This window comes from Acomys minous, assembly GCF_964271855.1.
Source record: "Acomys minous genome assembly, chromosome: 9".
NCBI classification, from domain to species: domain Eukaryota; kingdom Metazoa; phylum Chordata; class Mammalia; order Rodentia; family Muridae; genus Acomys; species Acomys minous.
The window spans coordinates 9702929-9725130 of NC_140490.1; the positions used below are offsets into that span (position 1 = coordinate 9702929).

At 46.6% G+C, this 22202-nt stretch overlaps 1 protein-coding gene across 1 annotated transcript in view; it reads left to right on the forward strand.

Moving 5' to 3' along the window:
- Window positions 1-22202, forward strand: part of TSPAN14 (tetraspanin 14) — a 59599-nt gene that overhangs the window by 15559 nt on the left and 21838 nt on the right. Inside the window, exon 2 of the mRNA XM_084794322.1 lies at window positions 15956-16053. Within this exon, the coding sequence (XP_084650448.1) occupies window positions 15973-16053 (81 nt within the window). The 5' untranslated portion in view covers window positions 15956-15972. The remainder of the gene's footprint in view (window positions 1-15955; window positions 16054-22202) is intronic.

The window sequence follows — 22202 nt, forward strand, 5'->3', positions numbered from 1 at the left end:
AGGAGGTGGTCTGCAACCCTGTCCTCAGTTTCCTACCATTGATTCCTGGTTTTCTAAGGAGCCCCTCCTTTTTCCTTTTCTCATTTGGTAGTCTTGAGCACTTAGCTTTATTTGGTTTTCCCCAGTAGGCTTCACTTTTCATAGCTTCTTCTGGAAGGCTTTTGTTTGCTTGTTTTGTCTTTGTTTTGTTACTTCCCTGAGGATCTTAACTTGCTCAGAGAGGCCCTCTCTGGACAGGGGAAGGTTGGAGGAGTTCTCCAGAATACCATCTTGGGGAGGGGAATAGTGAGGTCTAGATGTCTCAAAATGTAGAGTATTGTAGTGTGCCTGCACATTTGTCTGCACAAAGTTTTAAACATCTTAGAACCATAATCATTATGCCTTTTAGGCATGAAGAAATGGAGGCAAGGAGTAAATACATCTGATTCAAAATTCCCTCATGTTTCCCTGTGTTAGAGAAGCCGAGTGGGAGCAGCCCACATAAAAGAGAACATTTCATATCCCCATTAGGCATGCAGGTCGAGTGTTTGCAACTCCACAGAGCTGCATTACTGGCCAGCAGAGACCTCGTTATTGAGGCCGTTTTCTTCTCCAGAGTTGGCTCATTCTTCACTGAGAGTAACTGTAGAGTTCTCAGAGTTCAAGAGAAGCTCTTATCCTAATGCTGCTCTTGCAGAGGTGGCCGCATGGTTTGTCTTGGTCTGTCCATAGGGCCCAGCCTAGAGCTGGGGTACACAGGGGGCTCTGCTGATGAAATGCCCTGGAGACTGAGTCTGGTTCAGTGAAATAGTTGTCTGCTACAAGCTTGCTCACTGCATGTCCCCATGTGTGCATGAGAGCAGCACCGTTGCTCTTGCACCTGTGTATCCTCACCCACCTCACACCTTAAACCAGCTGCTCCGTGGAGCACTTCCTGGTCTGCTTTCTGCTTTCCAGTGCCTGCTTACTGTAGTTAGGAGCTGGAATCCTTCTGCATTGGAGTTCTCTGCACCATGCCCTCATGAGGCAGAAACAAGTCATGAAGTGTTGTCCTCTCCCACAACAAAGGAGGTGCTGGCTGAGCTAGCTGGTGTAGTGAGGGGATGCCAAGCAGGCTGTCTAGCCCTGCTGGCCTGGGAACCGTTGATCGTATGGCTCCCACTGGAGAGTTTCTGAGTTGGCACAGGGCCTGGTCTATGTGTCCTGAGTTCTGAGGATACAGCACACTGCCTTCTGAGTTCTTTTTCTCTTTTCTTTCTTTCTTTCTTTCTTTTTTTTTTCTTTTCAGTTTTTCGAGACAGGGTTTCTCTGTGTTCTTTTCCCCGCCCGGAGTGCTGTGGCCCAGATTCTCTGCATTGTGTGCAACTGGCTGAAGTCCTCTAGTGCTCTTGCCAGGGGATCTTATAAACGTTTTGCCAGGACTTAACATTTTCTGAAGATTATCAGCTATAGAACGCTATGACAGTGTCAGCCCTGTGTCTTGTGAGTGGGTGGCTTTGCCTTTGATGGCAGAGGAAAAGTGGTGTGGGAAATGAAATTGTGACCCGGGGAGGTGCAGGGTGGAAGTGTTGGGTGCCTCACCTGCCTCACCTGGGCTTGCAGATGCTGCACTGATGCTGTGGGTGCAGTTGTACAGGCTGTGAGATGAATCATTCTGAAAACCTCTGTTTGGCCCCCAGACTTGTTGCCTTAATGCTCTGGCTGCTGCCGCCCCCTCCTCCTCTTCCCCTCCTCTTCTAACCCTCCTCTCACCACCTCCCTCCTCCTCCTCCTCCTCCTTTTTTTTTTTTTTAAAAGAGAAAACGACTATAGACTGTGCTTTGACTTGAGGCCTCTTATTTTATGCAACCACTTATAATTTGTGTTTGGTTTATGCATGATTAGTCAGGTCATGCACTTTCCTCAGGAACACTTCCTGCAGCAGAAGCAGTCAGTGTGTCCCAGGTGCAACCACTTGGGGTTGGTTTGACTCAGTTTGACTCATTGTTGGCAATGTGAGCAGTAGCGCGCTGTCAGCTGGTTTCTCCGCAGCTAGGTTACTAGGCTGCCCTATGTAATTAGTCAGTGTGCCCCATGGGGAGGAGCTTGGAGACCTACATTTTCAGATGTAGGAATTTTGAAAGATTGGGTTATTCCTGTCATGGTTATTGAATGGTGATCCTCTGATTTCATAATTTCCTCTTCAGTTTTCCTTCTACAGCCCTTTCCTATAAGGAACTTGTTCTTGTTCTCTCTGTGTCTCTGTCTGTCTCTGTGTCTCTGTCTGTCTCTCTGTGTCTGTCTGTCTCTCTCTCTGTCTCTGTCTCTCTCCTTTCCATGTCTATTCTAGTTTTTATTGAAGGAACCTTCTCGAAACATCTCCTGGACTGATCAGCATGCTCTGTTTGGGTTTAGCTGGACCCAGGTTATCATTTTCCAGTGTGCACTCCATGGAGCCAGCTAACTCTGCTTGCCACCACGCTGGGTTTCTGGGTCAGAGCTTTTTTGAGCAAAGGTTTCTGTAGCTTAAAAAAAAAAAATCATAAAAAGAGTAAGTCTGAAAATCACTCAATTTAGGCAACCTCCATTCTAGGCCCAGTGGTGCCCCTCCCCTGACCCATATCCACCCTCCCTTAGAACAGCTCCGGTGCAAACAAAAGCTGACTCTAAATTAGCCAAGAGTCCCGTGGTTGTTCCTGACACTCTGGGTTTAAGGTTATGGGTTGTTGCAGGTAGAAACTCAAGTGTTTGATATTCAGTGTTTAACAGGAAGCCAGGCACAGAACACCGGGATCCTTGGAAAGCCCAATTGGATTCAGAGCTAGGTGGCTAGATTCTCTTGAAGGGCTCTCTCCTCCTTCTGCTGCAGCCATACTTGAGGGCAGTACTTGCAATAAAGGAAGACACCGCCTCTAAAACCTTAGCATGCCTGCCCAGGGCAGAGCCCCACTTTTTGATCCTGGTGAGTGGCTGGTAGGCCTTGGGTGTGGGGTATTGGGGACATAGACACATCTGACTCTAGGGTGAGTCAGAGCCAAGCCCCACCTTTTGCCTGGAGGGTAGCAGTGCTTTGGGCTGAGGCATAAAATGGCTGCTTTATGAAATAGTAAGGCTGGTATTTTGGCACGTCACTGCATGCTTTTCTTCTACTGGAGCCCTTGCCCCTTTCGTACCTACTTGTACCCCCTTTTCCTAGTCTGCTCTCCTGGGCCAACTCTTCCTCAGCTTGTAAATGAATATCCCTATTACCCTATAAGCTCTAAAGCCTTTTCACTGGAAACATCCAGGGCCCAGGAGTACTACCCGGAGGCTGAGAAAGGTCCTAGCACTACAAAATAGGGCTATGCTTCATTGGGAAGGGTTCAGCTAGGCAGTGCGCGCTAGGAGCCTTCAGGTCTTGAAGAGGTAGAATCTTGGTTACTGGCCTGCTCTGGAGAACTAGAGGGAGGGGAAAGTGCAAGGGTCATTAACGGTGTGAAGGGGGTGGGCCTGTATAGCTTGGGGGTAGGAGTGAAGTCACTGAGGCCCATTGGGTGTTCAGAAAAAACAGAGGAACACATGGGAGCGGGAAGGATGGAGACAGCTGTGAGAGACCTTCAGGACTTGAGCGTGCAAGATGAAGAGCTGAGCTGCAGTCCCCTGGAGGAAGTGGGAGGAGTCAAGAACAGCTCATAAACAGATGTCTCAGAGCCTGGGTGCGTACAGACTAAGATACCTTAGGGACCCTGGGGCAGTGGACCACAGCCAACTTTTGCCTGGGTCTTGGGGATCAGGGTTGAATGGCAAGACATAGGTGGCACCGCCAGCTGAGAATAGGAGTGGAGAGAGGCTCTGAGATGTGAACTGCCTTTCAGGAGTGTGCTAGACACAAAGTGCACAGCCTGCCCTAAGCTGACAAGGCAGCTGGTGCTGGATAGTTAGTCTGGTTCTGCAAGGTAAGTCTGGAGCACTTGTTGCCACGCCCGCCCAGCTCTGGTTCCCCTTTGTTCACTGCCCTCCGGCTTCCTTTCCTCTTGGCCACAGTCTTCCTGCCAGTCTGTGTCTCTTGCTTCTTCCTGTGGTGTGTTGTCTGTATCAGAAAGGGGCTGTTGCTGTCATAGCCTCTCAACATTAATCTTAGTAAAACACTGACTGTGATTGAGGGGGGCTGAGATCTGCATTTCTGGCCAGTTCGTGTTCCTGCTGCTGTTACCTGGTCCAAGGTGACAATGCCCAGTTTTTTAACCTACACATTATCCAAAAAGGGCAAGTAAGAATGAGGAGATTCCCTGACAGCCGCCCGAGTGGAGACCCTAGGGATTGCTGAAGGAGGCTGGCCTCCTCTTTGAGTGATGTAGGAGTTGACTCCTTTGGGTGTGGCACAGGCAAACACAAACCGCAGGCGATAGACAGCTAGAGCTGAGTCCCAGGGGCTGAGGGCAAATCTGGAAATGAGGGGAGGACATTGATTCATTCATCCATAATATTACATCCCAACAGCAGTTTCCCCTCCCTCTTCTCTCCCAGTTCCCCCTGCCCACTAAAGCTCTCCTCTCCCCTAGATCTACTCTTCTTCCATTTCCCTTCTGCAAAGAGCAGGCCTCCCAGGGATATCAACCAAACATGGCATAACAAGTTACACTAAGATAGGCACACACCCTCATTCCAAGTCTGGATGAGGCAGCCAAGTAGGAGGAAAAGGGTCCCAAAAGCAAGCAAAAGAGTAAGCTGGGTGTGATGGCGCAAGCCTGTAATCCCAGTGCTCTGGGAGGCAGAGGCAGGCGGATCTCTATGAGTTCGAGGCCAGCCTGACTTACAAAGCAAATCTAGGACAGCCAAGGCTACACAGAGAAACCCTTTCTTGAAAAACCAAATAAATAAATAAACAAATAAATAGTTCTTAAAAATATTTATTAAAAAAAAAGTCACCCAGTGGTAGTGGCGTACGCCTTTAATCCCAGCATTTGGGAGGCAGAGGCAGGCGTATCTCTGCAAGTTTGAGGTTAGCCTGGTCTACACAGTGAGTCCAGAACAGCCAAGGCTGTCTCGGAAAAAAAAAAGTCAGAGGCAGCCCCTGCTTTCTCTATTAGGAGTCCCACAAGAAGACCAAGCTACACAACCATAACATATATGCAGGGGACCTAGGCCAGACTAATGCATGGTTCTTGATTGTCATGTCAGTCTCTGAGCTCCTATGAGCCCTGGTTAGTTGATTCTGTGGGCTGTGTTCTTGTGGTGTCCTTGACCCTTCTGGCTCCTACAATCCTTTCTCCACTTCTTCAGACGGATTCCCTCAGCTCAGCCTAATGATTGGCTGTGGCCCTTTGCACCTGCTCCTTTCAAGTTGTTGGATGATGCCTCTCTGATGACAGTTACTCTAGGCTCTCATCTATGAGTACAGCAGCATGTCATTAGGAATCATTTCATTGACTTTTGTTTGTCCCCAGTCATGTTTGGTTCTACCCTAGGTCTCCAGCCTATTCAGTCTCTGGTCCCTGGTCCTCCAGGCAGTGTCAGGGGTGGGCTCCCTCTCATGGCATGTGTCTCAAATTGGACCAGTCATTGGTTGGATACTCCCACACATTCTCTCCTTTACCACAGCACATTTTGCAGGCAGAACAAATTGAACGTTGGTTTTGTGGCTGGGTAGGTGTCCCAGTCCCTCCATCTGAAGGTTGGTTGATTATAGACGATGGCCAGTTCAGGCTCCGGATCCCCTATCACTAGGAGTCTTCGCTAGTATCACCCTCGTAGATTCCAGGTTTCTAATTCACCCCAAAATGCCCCCAATCCCAGTTGTGTCTCCCAGTACTCCCCCTGCCCCCACATGATCCTTAGTGTTCTTGTCCCTTCTGCTCCCAGTCCACCTATGGCATCTATTCTGTTTCCTCGTCCCAGGGAGACTCATGAATTCCCCCGCTTGAGCCCTCCTTGTTACTTAGCCTCTCTGGGCCTGTGGATTGTAGTGTGATTATCCTTTACATCTAATGTCCACTTATAAGTGAGTACATACCATGTGTGTCTTTCTGGGGCTGAGATATCTCACTCAGGATGATTTTCTTTTCCTAGTTCATCTATTTGCCTGAAAATTTCATGATGTCAGTTTTTTTTCTTTTTTCTTTTTTCTTTTTCAAATTTGATTTCATTGATCAGCCTGTCTATTTTTGTGTGTGTGTTTGTTTGTTTTGGCAATACCAAGCAGGTTTTTTTTTTTATTAATGTAGCTCTGTAGTAATCTTGAAATCAAATATGGTGATGCCTCCAGAAGTTCTTTTATGGTACAGGATTGTTTCAGCTATCCTGGATTTTTTGGTGTGTGTGTGTGTGTGTGTGTGTGGTTTTTTTTTTTTTTTATGAAGTTGAGTATTGCTCTTTCAAGGTCTGCAGAGAATTGTTGTGTATTCTTTTTCTGTTTGTTTGTTGTTTTGTTTTGAGACAGAGTTTCTTTGTGTAGCCCTGGCTGACCTGGAACTCTCTGTAGACCTGGCTAGCCTCTAACTCAGAGATCCACCTGCCAACTCCTGGCTTTGTGTTGGAAATTTTGATGGGTATTGCATTATATTTATAGATTGCTTTTAATAAAATGGGCATTTTTACTGTGTTAATCTACTGAGCCATGGGCATGGGAGATCTTTCCATCTTCTGATATCTTCTTCAGTGACTTGAAGTTCTTGTCATACAGGTCTTTGCTTGGTTCTAAATACACCAAGATACTTTATATTATTTGTGGCTATTCTGAAGGGTGTTTTTTCCCAGATTTCTTTCTTAGCCCTTGTCATTTGTATATAGGATGGGTGATGATTCTTTTTAGTTAATGTTGTATCCAGCCATTTGACCAAAAGTGCTTATCAGCTTCTACCTCAAGTTTTGTTTTAAAGATCTAATCTTTATGCTGGGTGTGGTTCCCACCTTATCCCACCTTGAGGAGGCAGAGGCAAGTGGATCTCTGTGATTTGGAGGCCAGCCAGGGTGACATAGTGAGAGCTTGTCAATAATAATAATAATAATAATAATAATAATAATAACAACAACAATAGTAGTAGTAGTAGTAGTAGTAGTAGTAATAGCAACAACAACAACAGTAATAAGTAATCCAGTCTTTATTCTGAACTGATAGCTTTTTATATCTAGCTTTTCATTGTTCTCACCAATGCTTTAAACCAACATATATTTGATTGTCTGTCTTACAGTGTGTGTAGAAGGCCAGTTCAGCAGAGCTCAGTTGGTTTTCCATATAGGGCCTCCCAGGGCAGTTACCGTGTTGGCAGGACTGTCTTCCTTTACTGGGGCGTTGGTGGGGAACACTCTTTCAGGCTGTAGCAGACTCTTCTCTTTGCTGGTTTGGGACCAAGCTCCATGCTTTGCTGTTGACTGTTAGCTGGGGTTGTGCGTATGCATTCCTCGTACAGTCTCTGGTCTCTGGTGTCTCCACCATCGCAGACCGGCAACAGTGCAACACAGCTGGTTATGCTTGGAGCCTCTGAAATCTGTTTTGCCCTCAGCTGGAAAAGAGCTTTGTTTTAAGGGCTTATGTAATTACAGTCAGCCCTACACACCCACAGGTTCTGAATCTATGGATTCAACCAACCACAGATTGAAAATACTCAGGAAACAAGTTGTGTCTGTCTGTGCACATATTTTTCCTTGACATCATTTCTTAAGCAATACAGTAAGTGCCAATTTACAGAGTATTTATAGTGCATAAGGGATTATAAGTGGTCTAGAGATGATTTAAATTTCGAGAAGATAGACATAAACTATATATTAAAAATACCTTCTTAAAACCGCGTTTTATTTACTTGTGCACTTTTGTGCATGTATTTGTATGCATATCTATTTATAGCTGTTTGCCTGTGTGGGTGCTTGTCAAAGGTCAGCTTGCAGGAGTCAGTTTTCTGTTGGATTCCAGAGCTAGAACTCTGTCGTTAGGCTTGTTGGCTGGTGCCTTGACCTGCTTGAGCTATCTGGCTGGCTCTACCACCTCCTTTGGAAAGGACCTGACTGGGCTTTGGCTTCCCTTGCCATTCCTCCACAGAGACAAATGTAGTGTACCATTTTAAGATGAGTTGATTAATACCTCAAGTACAAAGTTTCTTTTGCTCTTCATGTGGTAATGGTTCCTGGTGCTTTTACCTCACTAAGTAAAAAGCAGCAACTAAAACTACTTCTTAGTAGTGTAATGAGTGAGAGCATGTGAATTGAGCAGACACACCCAACTTTCTCTTGAAGTGCCAGATAAGTTAAGGGAAATCTTTATAAGGAATCAGTGTACCAGTTTGGGCATCAATGGGGTGGATGATGGGTGGGGCATAATAGGAAGAAAAGATGTAAACTACGAATAAGTGACTGAGTGATTCTTTTTAAAGTAGAAGAATTGGTGGTGCCTGGTGATTCTGGGGAGGAAGAGGAGGAAAAGGGCACCTATGAAATCCTCAGACAAAAAAAGGGAGTGGAGTGGGATGAAGTCAGTAAACATGAACACACTTGAAAGCAGATGATGAGGATTTTACCCCCGACTCTCCGCCATGTACTGGTAACCTCCCTCTCCAGTTTTACTCTACAGTAGGAAGGCCCGAGCGTAGTAGACTCAGGTGTCATGGAAGTTAATGTCGAGACCACACTGTGCAGTTTTCCAGCTTAGTTTTGTTTCTTTCTTTCTTTTTTTTTTAATCATCCCTAAAATACTGGTGGTTTGGTTGGGGGAACATAACTAAATAGATACAAACAAAAACCAGACAGACAACAATTAGAAACCCAGTAATGCTGGCAACATGGATTTAGCAAATGGCTCAGCCAGATCATCCTGTACTCCCTGCTCAGGGACACAGTTTCCAAACATTTTAATTGTCTTAATTAAGGATCGCTGGGCATATGGAAAGCACCTACTATGAATAACAGCAAGCCAAAAACCAAAACAAAACCCAAAAAAACTAGGAAGAATCAGCCTATTTAGATAAGAGTATTTTGAGGAAAACTGTTCGGACATTTTGTTTATATTAAGAGAATTGCAGTACTGTGAAATAAGAACAAGCTAGCATTTTAAAAGGGCAATTTAGAATGTAAAAAGTTATTTAAAAGAAACAAGAGCTGAGCAAAAATATCATACAGTTATTAAGAGTCAGTAGGAGGTAAAGTTAAAGTGGTTTTCCAGAAGATCTTAGATAGGAGGTGGATAATAGTGCAGGGAAGGCAGGGTGATGGGAAGATTAGCCCAGGTTCCCACGTCCAGGAAAAGGAGTTGCAGAGGGTGGGGCATCATGGAGGGAAATGCTTCTCAGAGAAGAAAGTCATTGTCTTCAGGTAGGATGATCTTCTGTCAGTAGAACCACCTGGGTGCAGGTAGACCTGGATGCGGTGCCAGCGTCTCAGTATGTGTGTGCAGAGAGAAACCATTGCAGTACCAAGATCAGGGACAAAGAGAGATCAGCCTTCTTGAGAATGTAGAAGGACTGGGGATGACGTCACTTTCTTCATGAAATTCACTCCCAGAATAGGATTCTACTCACAGGTAACTCTGTACCTCATCTAAAAACCTCAGGATCTCGTACAACACTAAGCATAGGCAGGCCCTCCTGTGGGCTCTACCCACAGAGAACCATGCTTCTATCTGTCAGCCATCCTGGCCAGTGCTGCTCTGAGGATGGGAATGGAACTTACCGAGAGCAGATTTCAACAGCTGAAAAGAAAAAACACACATGGGTTGTTGGCTCAGTCTGCTGATTTCACGTAGTCATCATAATATCAACTCTGACAATGACCACAGCCAGCTCTACAGCTTCATGATAGTTAGAAAGGAGAGATGGAATAGGACAAACATGAGGGCATGGCTTAGGAAAAGAAAGATGGGGTCCGTAAGGAATGGAGTTAAATCCCAGCCATCTTCCTGAGTGGGCACTGAACAGGTCTAATGCTGAAAAGTGAAAACCAGGGAATAGTGGTAATAATGTAAGAAGAGCATAGATGGGAAGTCAGTCCAAGAGATGCACCTGGAGGCAGGAGCTGATGCAGAGCCCATGGAGGGGAGCTGCTTACTGGCTTGCTCAGCCTGCTTTCTTACAAAATGCAGGGCCACCAGACCAGGGCTGTCCACACCCACAATGGGGTTGGGCCCTCCTCCATCAGTCACTAATTAAGAAAATGCCTTATGGTAGAGTCCCCTTCCCCCTCTCCAAGACAGGGTTTCTCTGCATAGCCTTGGTGTCCTCGACTCACTTTGTAGACCAGGCTTGCCTCAAACTCACAGAGATCCACCTCCCTCTGCTTCCCAAGTGCTGGGATTAAAGGCGAGCACCACACCTGACAGCTGGGTGTTACAGAGACATTTTCTCAATTAAGGTTCTCCTTTCAGATAACTCTAGTTTGTGTGTCAAGTTGACATAAGACTAGCCAGCACAGTCAGCCAGAAGGTAGTGTGCTTCATAAAGTAGAAAAGGCCTGTCATATTTTCATTGTTGATTCTTGTGTTTTGTGATAGTTGATTTTTATATTGTATGCGGGTAAAATAAAATATTCAAAACAACAGGGAATAAGAGATGCATGGCACGTGGTAAGGAGCAGGGGCTCGATAAAATGTACAAGCAAGTGTGCACACTATCCATTTATCAATCCATTCATTCATTGTAGCAGGTCTGGGGACTGAGGTCAGGGCTTTATGTGTGGTAGGCAAGTGCTTCTAGTTCATGAATGTATTGTTCACAGTGGGCCATGCCAAACTGTTGGTGCATTTGTTCTCGTGTCTGTGACCAAAATACCCGAGAGAAGCAACTTAATTAACCTTGTGGGTTTGTTTTGACCCATACGTCCTAGAGGCTAAGTTCGTCGCAGTCAGGAAGGTGAGATGGAGGGTTTGGCAGTAGGAGCATGTGCTGACAAGAAAGCTATGTGAGGTTAAAACCCCAGTCCCTAATGACCTCCTTGTACCAACTAGGCCCACCTCCTAAAAGGCAGAGCCGTCTCAAATGATGCTGTCCTCTGGGGAACAGGTATTTAAAACATAAGCCTGTAGGAGACATGCCAGGTTCAAATCATACCAGTTGAAAAGCCATGGTCTGGTCTGGAGAGATGGCTCAGGGGTTAAGAGCACTGTCTGCTCTTCCAGAATTCCTGAGTTCAATTCCCAGCAATCACATGGTGGCTCACAGCCATCTGTAATGAGATCTAGTGCCCTCTTCTGGCATGCAGGTGTACATGCAGACAGAGCTCTCATATATACATTAAATAAATACACAAATCTTTTAAAAAGCCATGGTCTACTGGTCTCTCACTGTCAGTTCACTCTCATTTTTCTGAATTAGAAATATTTTATAAGCCAGGCGTGGTGGCACGCATCTTTAAGGCCAGCACTTGGGAGGCAGAGACAGGTGGGTTTCTCTGAGTTTGACGCCAGCCTGGTCTACAAAGAGAGTTCCAGGACAGCTAAGGCTACAAACCCTGTCTTGGGGGCGGGGCTATTTTTATAGTTGAGCAGGTGCTAATGTTTTTTTAATTAAGAAAAAAGTCAGTGGGGAAGATTGTAGCTTTAATGTGATAGATCAGGGAGCCCTGTTTATGATGACTGGGGGTTGGCTCACCACTCCACTCCCCTATAGTGGCCTCCATCAGGTCTATAATCTGAGACGGTAATGGCAAGTGTGGTGGAAACCTTTTTGCAAAATCACTTACAGACCCACACCGTGCAGCTCCCTTCCAGGCTCTGGTTTCCCATTTGGCCTTTACCCACAAGCCTACAAATTGTTCCGTAATCACAAGCCATGATGTTCACGTTTCATACTTAGTGTGTATTCATTTTCTTCTGCTGGCTTATTTTCATGAGGCAGATTCTTAGTCATGAGTTAATTGGATTAAGGATATGAGCAGATTTAATGTCTGTAACTGTTGGCTTTCCATCTGCTGCCTGCAAGGTGTGGATATGCTTGCCACTAGTAGTGGTGGCATCCTCTTAAATTTGAAAGCACAAGCTAGTGCCCATCGAGAGGGTGTGGATTTTATTTTCAGTGAGTAACAGCTCTGGCTGTCTTGGAATTCACTCTGTAGACCAGTGCCTTGAACTCACAAAGATCTGCTTGTCTCTGCCTCCCCGAGTGTTAGGATCAAAGGCCACCACCGCCCAGCGATGGTGAATATTTTTACATCTGTAAATTAGTCTGCCTTTCCATTTCTTTATCCTGTTAATAGCCATTCTTTACCCAAGCCTCAGTCTTTTGTTTTAGTGGGCGTGAGTCACTGTTACAAACATTTATCTTCTATCAGGACTGCACCTTCAGAAAGATTTCACAATTTATGTTTCTTTTATTTTAATGTAACTTGTAATCATATGGGAATTTGGTGGTAATTTTATAATCCCCCCCCCCCATTGCCTCAAAAGAGAAGATAATTAAAGAGGAGATGGGCATGAATACCCCATTCTCCAGAGTGCATGGTCACTAGCATGTGTAGTGTGCCCTTAAATATTTAGGTTTATTTTTGCCTATTTAATTCCCCTCAGAGTGCTGATCTGCTTCTCAGCAATACAAAGTAGCTTTTAGGTTCTTCTCTTCTGTGCCAAGATTGGTTCCCCTGCCCCATCTCTCTGTATCTGTATCTCTCTCTCTCTCTCTCTCTCTCTCTCTCTCTCTCTCTCTCTTTGTGTCTCTGTGTCTGTCTGTCTGTCTGCCTCTCTCTCTCTCTCTCTCTCTCTCTCTCTCTATATATATATATATATATATATATATATATCTGTCTCTCTCTTTGCTTGTCTGTCTGTCTGTCTGTCTCTCTCGCTGTGTGTGTGTGCATGGCGTGTGTGTGTGTGTGTGTGTGTAGGTAAAGAGTACAGGTATCAGCAGTTGGTACTTGGCTAAGTTCTGCCTTAACTGATGTTTCTTAGTTTTGCCACTGAGGTGAAATGCCAGGGACCCTGGATACTTTGGAGTCATTTGGGGTCAGGTCTAGTGTTTTGTGTCATCACAGCTGCGACTGGGAAAAGCCACAGCAGGAGGCTCGTGAGTGCTCTGTCCTTTTTTTCTACACCTGAGGTTTTGAGACGCTGGGTCCTGTCTTTGCCTCCCTACTGATGGGAGACCATTGCGCCCTGTTGGAGAGGATAGGTTTAGGCTGGGCTGAAAAAACAGCGTTCCTGTTTTTGTATAGTATAAGCTGTAAAATAAGTCTTTGGGCTACTGGCCAGCAGGAGAGAAAAGGAGACTCCTGAAAGAGAACCCAAGGCTACCACATTTCCCTTCCTGAGACTTACGGCGGAGGGCTGGGAAGTAGGGTGGAGAAAGGCTGAAATTTTTATTCCCATTGAAAGAGTTTCCCTTTCTAGGAGTTGGGGGATGGGGAAACAAGTGCCCTCAGGAGGGCACGCCTACTGCAGGCCGAGTTATCATTTGTCCAAAGGAGACAGCATGATGCTCATGCGTGTTGTTGGCTTGTAAATTGCAGGCGGGACATTCTGTGTAAATGTGACACCCTGTGTTCTGGATGATCAGGGAGTGTGTGGCCGCGGCCTGGTGGACTTGCTGCTAGTGTGGTGCCAAATGTTGGGAAGTAACTACACTTGAGGATTTTTAAATTTAGGTCTCGGCTGTTGCAGTTCTATTATGATGTCTTGGACCACCGTATCTGGTGTTTGCAGACAGAATTGTTTCCTGTTTGGGTGTAGGACTTACAGAGTGGAGGAGGGTGAACTAGATGGGGAGGGAAGATGGCACCCTGAGTAGGGGGATCTCCTCCCCTCCAGAGCACTGGTTTTGCTGTGGCATGGCCTCCTGTGTGTCTGTGTTCTCCACATTGAACTGTGAACTAGAGCTGAGAGAGGCCAAGGATTTGTAAGGTGATGGCTCCTGTGTCACCCACAGGGTGATCCTGAAGGCCTGGGGCTGGGCACAGGGTGAGTCAGCATGGCCGTGCAAAGCAGACTGTGTGCTGGTGAGAAGTAAGAGGAGCCTTAGAATTCTTAAGCTCGTTGGGGTAACCCGTGGCCATGGAGTATCCTCTAAGCCTTCTAAACATCCGGGTGTCTGTGTGGTCTGCTTCCCCAGCCTCTCTGTGAACCCCAAGGAAGAAGAGAGTGCATTTGGTGCTCTGAGGAAGGGTGGTCTTGTCTGTGAGAGGAGCAGAGTTGCTACCACTTGGGACATTTTGCTATCTTGACGGCACATTTCATTGGCTAAGCCTGTTGGTTTTAATGGGTTCTAGGTTTGTTTTTTCCTCCTACACAGGACAATACAGCTACCTTTAATCTTCTCTTCTTCCCCACAAATGTCCTCAAGTGAAACAGAGAACCTTTGTGCTTTGGGGAATGTCATTTCTGGTTAGGTGTCTACTGGGCCCATTACACACCCTAGCCAGGGTGCTGCATCCAGACAGCCAGGGCCCTTCTGTCCTCTCAGGGTCCCTACAGCGACGATAGCCTCTCCATGTGTAGTCGCTGCTCCACACAGGCAAGGGTCTCACCAAGGAACTTGTTAACACAGATTCAGAGCCCAACCAGAGTACACAGAATGGTAGGGAGGCTAGACTCTGCAGAATGTGAGGTAGACTCTGTGAGGTGTGAGGTGTGAGGTGTGAGGTGAGCCCCTTGCAGCACCAGGAACCGATCATACACTGCTTGTTTCAGGTGAGGGCCCTGGTTGTCTCAGTAGGGCAGGGCCTTGATTGGGTGAGGCCGTGCTTTGAAGGATGATGCCTGTGCCTTTTCTCGAGCTTCTCCCTGTTGTTGCTTGGCTAGTTCTGTGGTGCTCATGCCTGTGGCTGTGTGCCTGGTATCCAAAGCCTGTGAGCACCTGGGATAGTGTGTTCCTACTCATTCTTAGAGGACAGTTTCATGGAAGTGTTCTGGTGGTGGTGATAGTGGTGCAGGATAGACGTGGGGCTGGCTGGGTAGTAAGAGGCCACTCCTGCTGTCTGGCCTATCCCTCCTAGGAGCTGCAACAGGCAGGGTGAGTTGCATACTTTGGAGTGTGGCTGGGTATGCACAGGCCTGTTTCTAGAGGACGGTGGGTTCATGCTTCTTCTTTGTGCCCCTTTCTCAGGACACTGCAAGCCTGCAGCTACACCCGTGGTCACCTGTGAAACTGATTTTTGCAAGAAACACACACACTGCTCACTGTGCGGCTTCAAGGCTGTTCCCACTGGGACAGTATGGTCTGGACTTAGTGTATTTGGTCAGGAGGCTAAGCCGTGGTCATGGTGGATAGGCGTAAGAGGTAGAAAGGAAGATGGAGTGACGGCAAATGCTGGCTGCTGCTGCTGGCCTCAGGGGTCTCACTGCTGCACAGGCTGAGCCCCGCAGCTTGTCGCAGACAAGAGAGAATGAACGTGGAACCTTAACTGCGTCTCTGTGTTGGCCCCATGGTTGGCTCCTGCGCAAGCCTGCTGATCTTCCAGGTTTCTTCCTACCATGGCTTCCTGTGACAAGCCTTCATGTCCTCGGTTGGCTGTGGTGGATAAAAGAATGTGGACAGTGAAATCTGCTCTCCATGGCTCAGGGTCTGGGCTCTGCCCTTGCCTTCTTTTTTAAAGTATGTATTTCTGGGGCCAAGGTCTCACTGTGTAGCCTAAGTTGGCCTGGAACTCACAGCGATGCTCCTACCTCAGTCTCTGCAAAGTTGGGATTGCAGAAATAAGCCGCTGTGCCCAGCCTCTCTGTCATATCCACCTTGTCCTTGGGAAAGTCACATGACGTTTCTGAATTCCAGTGTTCTTGGCATGGAGCAATCACTACAATCACATGGAAGAGGGTGAGATAATTAGTTGAGAAAGTTTCAGGGAGAGTTTCTGGTACTTTGAAGACCCTTAAACATTGTTACTCTCTTCTTTCAATCTCCCCCCAACCCCTAAAGCCCCTCTCTATTTGGAAGCTGGCTTAACCTGCTGTTGTCTAGCCTCCAGTTGGCACTGGTAGTAGACCTGTGTTTGGATGGATAAATAGACACAAGGGGAGAGATTTCTGGAAACTGAATGAGAGTCTTGGCCTTTCTGTGCTTGGGGAGCAGGTTTGAAGCTGACTGTGCCTCATCAGCCACTGTCCCTGCAGGTCCTGCTTCTCAGAAGATGCACTATTATAGATACTCGAACGCCGAGGTCAGCTGCTGGTACAAGTACCTGCTCTTCAGCTACAACATCGTCTTTTGGGTAAGTTCAGGGCCATGGCCATGGTCCCTTGTGTCATTTAATCCTTTATCACCATCATGATTCTCTGGGTACTTCTGATGACCAGACTCCAGTGCCACCCTGGAAAAGAGGTGGTGCGCAGGGTCCATGGTCCCTGCCCTCATAGAACCAACCAAGAGTGTTGTCATGGGTGGACCCATGTGACTGCAAGCCAGATTAAGTGTTCTAACAGTCTGGACAATTCAGGAAGCCTTTGGACACTGTCTCGGTGGGCAGTGCTGTCTTCCTGGCCCAGCAATGCCCCAGCAAGACATGACCAGCCAGGTCTTTTGTGGTCCAGGCTCTCTGCTGTATCCCAGGAGAGGATAGTCAATACACAGCTGAGAAGCCTGTAACAAGGGCCACAAGGTCCTGCACTTCTGGAAACAGTGGTTTACTAAGAATGGTATTAGCTTGCTGAGCATCAGAGGGTAGGCAGGGCAGCTCCTTGCTGTTGTGTGTGTGTTTGGCAGGATGTGCTAAGCGGAAGATGCAGAAAGTGAGCTGGGGGCTGAGACCTGAGGATTAATGAAGAGACCGTCCAGTGGGGTTTGAGCAGACAACTAGTCAGAATGGTAGTTGTAAAGGCTATCCTGAGGCAGAAGTGAGCTCAACATGTGCAAAGGACAGCAGGCAGCCATGAGACTGGAGATAATAAGTAAGTCAGTGCGGACAAGTAGAGAGATACTTAGAAGCCTAGTCATACAGGCCTCAATGCCTGTTAAAATAATAATAATTATAATTATAATTATAATAATAATTATTATTTTACCTCTTTTGCAGGGCTAGTAATTAATCCTTGTGCTTGTTAGGCATGCACTGTACCACTAAAACTACACCAAGCCCCCAATAATTTTTATTTTCAGATACTCTTAGTTGCTATTTTGGCTAGTTTAATGTTTGACACAAGCTAGAGTCATTTGGGAAGAGGAATTCTCAATAGAAAAGACACATCCATAAGGTGTCGTATAGGCAGGTCTGTAGTGATTGATGCGAGAAGGCCCAGCCCACTGTGGGTGGTGCTATGCCTGGGCTGGTGGGCCTGGGTGCTATAAGAAAGCAAGCTGAGCAAGCCATGAGAAGCAAGCCAGTAAACAGCACTTCTGTATCAGCTCCTGCCTCCAGGTTTCTGTTCTGTGTGACTTTGTGCCCTGACCTCCCTTAGTGATGGACTGTAATCTGGGAGGTAGAATAAATCTTTTTCCTCCAGGTTACTTTTGGTCATGGCATTTTATTATAGCAATATAAGAGTGTTGGCCAGGTTGTCTTTGAATTACGACTCCCCTGCCTCAGCCTTCTGAGTAGCTGGGATTATAAGCATATGTTATCACACCTGAGTTTCTATTTCTCTAACTCTTGGGAGGTTTTGTGTACGTGTTGCATGGTTTGCTCTGACTTCAGAGCGACTGGCGAGTGAGGGAGAAGTCCGGTGGAGCCTTGCTCTGAGATGGAACTTTGGTGGGGTGTGTAAAAGCTTGAGGTTTTCTTTGACTGGCCTTATGAGGGTGTCAGAGACCATCTTGGAGATTCATCTTGGAAAGCTGTGTGTCGGGAGAGAGCATCATAGTGAGTGTGCATACCAGCGAGGAGAAATTCGAATATTACCCGAGATGCTGAGGCTGGGTAGAGGAGGAAAGCCCTCGTGGAGCTGGCCAAGATGAGTACAAGCCTGAGGTAGAAAGGGGTTTCTCTGGTAGAAAAGAACAGTCAGCTGTGTTTCAGTGGGGTGAGCTTGGCTGCCTTGGTTGATTCTCCAATCATGGAGGACGGGAAGGGATGGGCTGTGCTGAGGAGGTTGGTTAGGGAATCAACGGAAAATAAAGAAGTGAAACTATGACTGGCAGTTCTTTCAAGTATTCTGGCTTCAAAAAGAAGAAAAATTGGACAGTTGTTGGAGCTGGTCAGGGGTTGGGGAGCTACATACAATGTGTGTGTTTTGCCATCGTGACTGGGCAGGGTGAGGCAGACACTGGCACTGTATGGGAAGGTGAGGGGAAGTGATGTGTAGAAGCTTTTATACCAGTACTTGGGGCAAGTGGAGAAAGGGGGCAGGGTGGTAATTTCTTTTCTTTCTGTCGTGGAGTTGATGTTTACTATCAACCAGTTGGCCAAATGGATGGATTTACTAACATGCCACTCTCCCGTCTCCCACCCTCCCCTCTCCCACCCCTCCCCTCTCCCACCCCTCCCCTCTCCCACCCCTCCCCTCTCCCACCCCTCCCCTCTCCCACCCCTCCCCTCTCCCACCTCTCCCCTCTCCCGCCCCTCCTCTCTTCCACTCCTCCCCTCTCCCCTTTTTTCGCCAGGGCTCATGCATGCTCCCTTCCTTTTTAACCTTTGCTTTATAGTGTCGTGTCCTGGCGATGTATCTCTGTGTACTTAGGACTTTTCTGTCCTAGAGAAGGAGGGTGGAACAGTGGTATGGTCTTCCATCCCAGACTTTTTCCTGTCTTCAGACAATTGTTGGGCCTCATCTTAGTTCCTGATGTGGGCATCACTGGGTGTCAGTATGCATGTTTACTCTCTGCCACTATGACAAAATACCAGCGATGGTTAACTTATAAAAGAGATGCTTATTTTGGCATACATTTTAAGAGGTTCCATGATCACCGGAACTGTTGATTTTAGTCTCTGGTGGGGATATCAGATGTGGAGTTGTGACAGCAAAGTGCTCTCCTCATGGCCAGGAAGCAAAAGAGGCGAGGAGTGGGCTAGAACCCCCTAGTGCTTTCATCAGCATGCAGCCAGTGATCTCTAATGTGTGGCAGTGTGTTCTTAGTCGCAGAGACCTGTACTTCATTCTTGCCATGTACTATGGGGCTTCTCAGACCTGCATTTTGTTCTCTATATGGAGAGCATGTGCTCCCTGTTTGTCCAAGCAAGGGCCCCTGGTCTTGCCCACTTGGCTTTTGACTTGACCTTTGACTCATCCTAACTGTTGCAGGCAGCACAGTACCCTCATTGTCATGGCCAAGTTCCTGGTCACCTCTTCCTTCAGAGGTTCTTCATAATAGATTCTCGGTTCTCAGGGAGCAGGACTCAGCTCGTGTACACACTGGCAGCACAGAGTGCAAACAGTGGAGTTCAGTGAGTCCAGAACTGTGGTGAGCCTGCTAGGTTGAAGTGTGTGGTAGTATTTTAAGGCTTTTGCAGACTTGGCAGTTAGTGTCTGTGGTTGAGAGTTAATCATTTTTGTACGTGAGCACTGGGGCAGAACAGGAGGGAGCAAACATGAACAGTTAGGAGTGCCTCATAGATGAGAACGCAAGTGGGAGGCTGGTCTCGTGGTGCTGGTCACTGTCCCTGCAATTCCTGGCAAGGACTCACTTTACCAGTAAATTTCTGGGCCCAGCAATGTGGAGAGATGCCTAAGTCTTGAGACTCACAGAGACCTGGGAAGCTCACAGTGCAGAGAGGAGAAGCCAGCCCCTCTGGGCACCTAGATACAGTGTGGCCTGTCTCCTGAACCTAGTGCTATCATTGAGAAACGCTAATGTCACTTAGCTGCCTGTTGTCTCCCTTTCACAGTTTCAGAAAAAGTAGAAAATGGTATGCTAATTCCATATATATGACTTCTGAGTTTCCTTCTTTTTATATGGCCATTATCCGGCTTCAGAAACGAACTGGTCACAGCTGGTTTTATTTTATTTTTTGCCCCCCCACCTTCTTTTGGATTACTTTGAATCAAAGGTTGGGTCACTTTCCACACAGAATACTTGTGTTTGGTAGTTTTCATTGGGAACGACTGCTCAATAGGCCAGCCTGTTGTTTCTGCGACCAGGTTGGGGTGTAGGGACAGACTAGCTGCACCTCAGCCTGCCGGTTTAGCATTGTCCTCTCAGTAACTGTAGTGGCCAGGCCCCTGTAGCACTCAAGTTTTTGTCAGTTTTCTTCTTCCGACTTCCCAGGGACCATCATCCATATAGTAAGATGTGGATGTGGCTCTCTGCGGAGTCAGCAAGCTAGGCAGCGGCTGCTTCTTCTTCTTCTTCTTCTTCTTCTTCTTCTTCTTCTTCTTCTTCTTCTTCTTCTTCTTCTTCTTCTTCTTCATCTTCTTTGTCTTCTCATTATCTTCTTCTTCATCTTCTTTGTCATTGTCCTCATTCTTCTTCCTCCTTTTTCTTTCTTCCTCCTCCTCTTCCTCTTCCTCCTCCTCCTTCTTACTTCATTCTCCCCTTCCTCCTCTTCTTCCGCCTCCTCCTCCTTTCTTTTTCAAGGTTTATTTGTGTATTTTATGTTTAACATGTATACCTGAATGGCAGAAGTGGGGATGAGATCCCGTAAGTTAGGCTTCTTGAGGTTGTTTACATGGGGATGATGCAGAAAACCACTTCCAGCAAGCCTAGCACTTTGAGAGCACTAACATCCCCCCTCCTTTTTCTCTTCAATCACTTTTTGGTTGTGCTAGACCTATTTCTAGTTCAGACTCTCAGTTCAACTCAAGAAAATGCAAATCAAAACCACAGTATAACACTGCCTCATACCCACAAAGATGGGATGTGTTTTCTTAAAAAAGAAAGAAAGAAAGAAAGAAAGAAAGAAAGAAAAGCAGAAAGCAAGTGGTATGGATATGAAGACATTGGTTACCTTGTACATTGTTGTAGAAGCAAGTGATGATCCCGGAAGGCAAGCTGGTCTTATTTGAGGCTAACAATGAAATAACCATGTGCTCCACCAACCCCACTTTCATTCTCTTTCCTCATTCTGTTGCCTTCTTTAATTCTTTCACCCAGAAGAATCAGAAGGAGAATGTCAGATGTTTGTACACCAATGTGCATAACCTTATTCAACACAGCCAAAAGTTAAAAACGATGTGTGGCCATTGGGGGTCAGGAGGTCAGGAAATGTAGCATCTGCATGTCAAGAGAGCCTTAACCACTCTAGGACAAACACTACAGTGTGGACCTATCTTTAGGACATTATGTTAAGTAGAGTAAGCGAGATACAAAAAGAACAGTTTGAGTCCACTTACAGGACAGATGCTGTGTGGCTCCACTCAGTGTAACTAGACTATTCAACAGAAGCAGAAAGTGGATTAGGTTGCCAGGTGATGAGGAGGTGAAAACGGGGAGGATCATAGTCTGTTTGTGCTGCTGTTGCAGATTACCATGAGTTGGGTCATTTATAGCCAGAGATGTTTATTTGGTGGGTGATTCTAGAGCAGAGTTTCTCAACCTCTGGGTTGGGACACCTTTAGGAGTCAAATGACCCTTTCATAGGGGTCACCTAAGACCATCCGAAAACATATTTACATTTTGACTCATAACAGTAGCAAAATGATAGGTACGAAGTAGCAACAAAAAAATTGTTATGGTTGGGATTCACCACAACATGAGGAACTATATTGAGGGCTCGCAGCTTTAGGTAGGTTTAGAACCGCTGTTCCAGATGCTGAGAAGTTCAAGACTGGGGAAGTCATAATGATGGACGGCATCACATGGACAAGAGAATGAAAGAGGGTAACGGAGGCCAAATTCAGCTTCTCTCTTTCTGTGTGTAATGTTGGGGATGAGCATGGGGCGCTTTTTGCTTAAAGGGTCTGGGTTCCATTGTGGAATATAAAAAGAGTTCTCTGATGGATGGCGGTAATGGCTGACCCTGTTGTGATGTACTTAGTGCCACATAGCAAAAAAGAAGTTATATCCTGTGTGTTTCACTACAATTTAAAAAGAAGTGTCTCATTTTAGCAAGCAGAGGAAGAGAAACTGAGAAGCAAGGCTCGGGGAGCTGTGGAAGGCCCTGTCTTTGTTCCATACAACCCAGTTCTGTAAAGAATGTGGACTTTCTTTGGATTTTGCTTCCTGGTTGTTCTTGAGGGGTATTATCTGCAACTTGGGCTTGCTTTCCCCATAAGCATTGACTGTAATCTTCACAAGTTCAGATAAAGGCCATGCCTGTTTCAGAGATAAAAAGAGTTAAAATGAATACTCCATCCCTTCTAGATGCAGAGTTTGCACAAGGAGAGCCTTCTGCCTCTACAGCGCCCCCCCCTCCCACCACCACCACAGAGTTTCTCTGTGTAGCCTTGGCTATCCTGGACTCACTTTGAAGACTAGGCTGGCCTTGAACTCTCAGAGACCCGCCTGCCTCTGTCTCCCGAGTGCTGGGATTAAAGGTGTGTGCCACCACAC